Raw genomic sequence first — 5,000 nt, 5'->3', positions numbered from 1 at the left:
CTCTTCCTCATCCTTAATTCTCTTCTCACGTTTATTTTTTTTTGTTCCATTGCCCAACTTTACCAGGACTTGTTTGTCTCCCTTTCCCCCCACTTCCGCTATCTCCTTCCTCCTTCCTCCTCCTCCTCCTCCTCCTGTGTTTCTCTCCTTACCTCTTTCCTCCTGTTGCCTAATTGTCTCGGGACTTGGTTTGCTTGTTATGAGATGCCTCCAGGAACAAGGCGTCATGATGCGAGTGTTATGCTGTGCCTCATCTCGCCAAGCCTCTCGGAGTTTTACTGCCCTTTTGGGAAGAAGCAGCGAGTGTGTGTGTGTGGAAGTGAGATTGGGGGTGTGGGGGTGGAGGAGCGGGGCGGGAGGGGGGGGGGGAGTAAAATGATAGACATTACACACACACACACACACACACACACACACACAATCTTCCATTTCTGAACTTGCCTTGACTTCTTGATTTCTGGTAACCCAGTTCCACAGGCAAATGACGTCAGTCTCAAGTTGAATGCAGAAAGAGGGGGGGGGGGATTCAATGGGAACTAACTGTGAATGGCTACAACTCGTACCATTCACATTGGATAGAAATGACCTCCCATCTTTTATATTTGTTTGTTTGTTTGTTTGTTTCTTTCTTTCCTTTCTTATGATGTCTTGCCTTTAAAGTTTTCCCCTCATCCTTCTGTCTTTTTGACCTTTTTTTTTTTTTTTTTTAACCTGATGTCTGTACGTAATTCTTCGCCTCCCTTTGTGAACAGAAGTGCCCAGAGAAATGGGCATTTACTTCGGCAGTGAGGTGGAAAGTTTGTGTCATCCAGAGTTCCCTATTGCTTTTATATTGGCTCGTTCCCTGAATTCAGAAGGTCGGCGTTTTTTTTTTTTTTTGGTGGGCGAAGGGAGATTTGGGTTGACGACCAAACTTTGAAATATTTCTCTCTCTCTCTCTCTCTGCGTGGAAAGAATGGATGTGCTGTTTATCACTGTTGCAGCGGATTTTTTTTCTTCTTTTAAAAAAAACAACAAACTTTGGTGTGTTGTTTATCACAGTTACAGCAGCTTGTGTGTGTGTGTGTGTGTGTGGTTTTGTTTTTGGACTGAATGACGCAAAATGGGATAGTTATACAACACAGAATGGCAGCAGATGGGAACGACTCTGTGTGTGTGTGTGTGTGCGTGTGTGTTGTTTAGTGTTTTTGGACTGAATGACGTGACGCCTTTTGCAAAATGGGATAGTTCTAAAACAGAGAATGGTAGCAGATGGGAGCGACCGTGTGTGTGTGTGTGTGAGTGTGTACGCGTGCGCGCGTGTGTGTTTGTTTGTGTGTGTGTGTGTGTGTTCGTTGCGTGTGTGTGTGTGTGTGTGTGAGTAGGGAGGGAGTCATTTGTAAGACCTTGTCGAGTCTTGCAGTCGCGAAATGCAGGGAAGGGAGGTAAGAGACCTTCGCGAGCGAGGGAGAAATGTTGTAACTCAAGGGAACTAACTGCGAACGGAATGCTTGCCAGCCACCCACAAGTTAAAGGGACACAACTCTCGTTCAGGGGAGAGAACGACAGTGAAGTACTCTGTCCCTGACGATGTGAATGGTTTTTTGGACCTTGCCTTTTACTTTTTCTTTTTCTTTTTTTTTTCCGTTGTTTAAAACCCTAGCCGACTACACAGGCTGGACTGGGCTTAGTCTTACAGTTACGTGCGCGCGCGCGCGTGTGTGTGCGTGTGTGTGTGTGTGCGTGTGTGTGTGTGTGTGTTGCCGGATTTACAAACTGAGAAAAGAATTGTGAATGGAAGTCAGGGTGTGGGAAATTCGAAAGTGACTTCACTTGGAAACACACGAAGCAGCAAGGTTTCTGTTCCGCTGTGTCTGTAAAGATCGTCAATATTGCTGACAAGGAGTTGTTTTTGTTGTTGTTGTTGTTGTGGGGGCGGAGGGGTGGATATGGGGAGGTGGGGGGGGGGTTGTTGATGTGTATTTAAAAAAAAAAAAGATAAAAAAAAATCACATTATCTCTGTGTCTCTTTCTGTTTTGCAGTCTCTCTGACTCTCTGCCTGTCTGTCTGTCTCTGTGTCTCTTAGAACAACGGCAGATGTGTAAGTCGGCCAAACTGCTAATATCTTCACCGTTGGAAAATAAAGATTCATTCATTCATTCATATTCTCTCTCTCTCTCTCTCTCTCTCTCTCTCTCTCTCTCTCTCTCTCTCTCTCTCTCTCTCTCTGCTTCTCTGCCTGTCTTTTTCTGCCCCTATCTCTGCGCCCCTCTCTCTCTCTCTCTCCCTCTCTCTGTCTGTCTCTCTCTGTATTGACGTTGGCGCCCCACATTCGCCACAATTATCCCCCATATTTAGAGGGACTAGGGTTTCCCAAAATACAGTTAATGGTTCTGTCATGCAAGTGGAGGATTCGACAGCACTTCATTCTCTCTCTCTCTCTCTCTCTCTCTCTCTCTCTCTCTCTCTCTCTCTGTCTCTGTCTCTCTCTATCTCTCTCTCTCTCTCACTCACTCTCTCTCTCTCTCTCTCTCTCTCTCTCTCTCTCTCTCTCTCTCTCTCTGCCCCGGCCCTCTCTCTTTCTCCATCACCTCTCTCTCTCTCTCTCTCTCTCTCCTTATTTTTGACAGCAAAGCATTGGTAAGCGTGAGTCTGTCTTGTCTGTCTCCCTCTCTCTTTCTTACTTCTCCTCACACACACACACACACACACACACACACACACACACACACCCGTACATTCTCTCTCTGTGTCTGTCTCACTTTCTTCCTCTCTCCCTCCCTCCCCTCTCCCCTTCCTTTTCTTCCACCCCCTCTCTGTCTTTTTTTTTCTCTGTCTGTCTTTTCCTCTCCGTCGGTCTCTGTCACCCCCAGCATCCCCCCTCCCCCCCTCCAACCCCGCCCCCCACACCCCTCCCACACACACATCTCCTCTTTTTTTTTTTTTCGTGAAGGGAGGAAGCTTGAGATGATTACCCTCCATTAAAGCTGGGTGCATACCCAAAAAGGTTACCCGCCAAATTGAGGTGCTTTGGGACTGAGCTGGCTGGCGTGCAACTGACAGCCTGCATCTATCACAACTCTCTCTGTCTCTTTGTCTCTGTCTCTCTCTCACACACACACACACACACACTCTCTCTCTCTCTCTCTCTCTCTCTCTCTCTCTCTCTCTCTCTCTCTCTCTCTGGTGTTTAATCATGATTTCGTTTCTGTGCGTGATGTTTTATATTGGTGGTCTTTAAACATTTGCTGCTGCTGTTGGCGGGGAAAATGAAGATCTATCCCTCAGCCACGCCACAGTTTTTTTCTTTCCCACTGGATGTGTAGAGAGTTTGAAACTTGTACATAATTCAGTTTTACTTTGAAGACAGAGGGAGAGAGACTCTGTGTGTGTGTGTGTGTGTGTGTGTGTGTCCGCTGCATTGTGGAAGATGAAAACATTAGAATATCACAACTTTCAGTGAAACCAGGTCAAGGTCAGGCCATTTCACTACATTACATCCACGTACATTAGCATTACATAAAGAGTGGGAAGAAAAAAACAGCAGAGGTGGAAAATAAATTGCACAGAGCACGGGCCCAGTGAAAGGGAAGTAACCTCGCTCCAACTCTCTGGCCGGGATCGGTGCGAAGGGACGTAACTCCGGCCCTGACAGCAAGCGAAAGGCGAGAGGCAGAGGGGAAATTTGTGTTGTGGTTGCAAGATGGCGGCTTCCATAGCCAAGTTGTCGCTGACATTGCTGCTTCAATGCAGCTTGGTGCAGCTCCTGTGGGCAGGTATGTCAATGAATGTTTTGGTTTTTGAAGTGTTAAGTTCCCTAGCGTGACTTAGTTACTGGGGTTGATAGCGTTACGAGGGGCGGTGATTATGTCGAGGCGTTGACGAGGGGAAGATTTTTGATCCGGACTAAACGTGATATGTTGATCAGAATAAGTAAAGCCTAGTATGTCAGTGGTCTGATGTCTGTTGAACGTATTGGGTATGTATATCAATATTTCAGGGATTTTGGTGGGACATGTTTGGTGTATTTTTTTTTTACCGGTTAGGTAGTTATTCAGAACTGTTCTTTGAGTGGAAATTAATTTGTGAATAGTGTCAATATTTTGATATCAGAATGAAAAAAATAGCCAAGCGGCTATGTGTGATAACCGGGCTGTGTTATTGGTCATACGTTATTCTCTCAAGACTGGACAGCATGATAACGATGGAATGTGTCAAACAGTGTCGACTTAGATTGACCAGTCTTGATAATTATGCATAGGAAGAAATTTTGAGGAAATATCAAGTAATGCGTATATGTATATATAATTACTGTTTGTGTTGTTTTTTTCCTTAGAAAAAAAACTCATGATTGACACTTTCACTTGTACAAGCTATCAATGTATCTATTACTCTCTCACACCGAAAATATGAAGCACATTTTGATTTTAACATTTTCAATAATAAGGTATACAATAGTTGTTGTTTTTTTAGGATACCGGTTCTTTAGTCACGAGACGAAATGTGGTGCGACACATGTTGTTGTGTAGTACTGACACACATTTTGATGTGTAGCATACTACACTCCATGCCGTTGCTAGCTATCAGGTCAGGTCAGAAAAGTGGGTTCACTCAGGGAATAGTGTTTTGTAGATCGAGAGGGAGTGGGGGGGGGGGGGGGGGGGAGGGTGGTGGCGGGGGTTGGAAACGTTGTGTTGGTCAGGGGAGAGAGACAAGCGGACAGCACGGCATTCGATCGATAACGTGCTCTCCCCCCCCCCCCCCAACCCCCCTCCGCCCCCCTCCCCCCCCCCTCTCTCTCTCTTTGAGCCAGCCACTGCATTGTACCTGTGCAGAATCTGCCACAATGAGGGTATTTACATGTGTATTCATTGCTGGCACACACAAAATCCAATAGCCACCACAGCAGCACACAGCACACTACAGCAGCCGCTATTCGGCGGCGGGGGGTCCAGAAATCGATTGCTTCTGTGTGTGTGTGTGTGTGCGTGTGCGTGTGTTGCTTGGCCGCTTACTGACT

The 5,000-nt window shown here is 46.2% G+C and overlaps 1 protein-coding gene across 10 annotated transcripts in view; it reads left to right on the top strand.

Moving 5' to 3' along the window:
- LOC143291754 (uncharacterized) overlaps positions 1-5,000 on the top strand; it is a 364,123-nt gene that overhangs the window by 261,638 nt on the left and 97,485 nt on the right. The window contains exon 1 of one of the 10 annotated variants that reach the window (XM_076601852.1): positions 3,600-3,756. The exons of the other annotated variants lie outside the window; for them this stretch is intronic. Coding sequence (XP_076457967.1) covers positions 3,684-3,756 — 73 coding nt within the window. The 5' untranslated portion in view covers positions 3,600-3,683. Of the gene's footprint in view, positions 1-3,599; positions 3,757-5,000 lie in introns of those variants that run through there. 10 annotated transcript variants of the gene reach the window in all.

The sequence above is a fragment of the Babylonia areolata genome, chromosome 17, assembly GCF_041734735.1.
Source record: "Babylonia areolata isolate BAREFJ2019XMU chromosome 17, ASM4173473v1, whole genome shotgun sequence".
In the NCBI taxonomy this organism is placed as follows: Eukaryota; Metazoa; Mollusca; class Gastropoda; order Neogastropoda; family Buccinidae; genus Babylonia; species Babylonia areolata.
The sequence above is the reverse complement of the archived record's forward strand: the minus strand, read 5'-3'. Positions and strand labels throughout refer to the sequence as shown.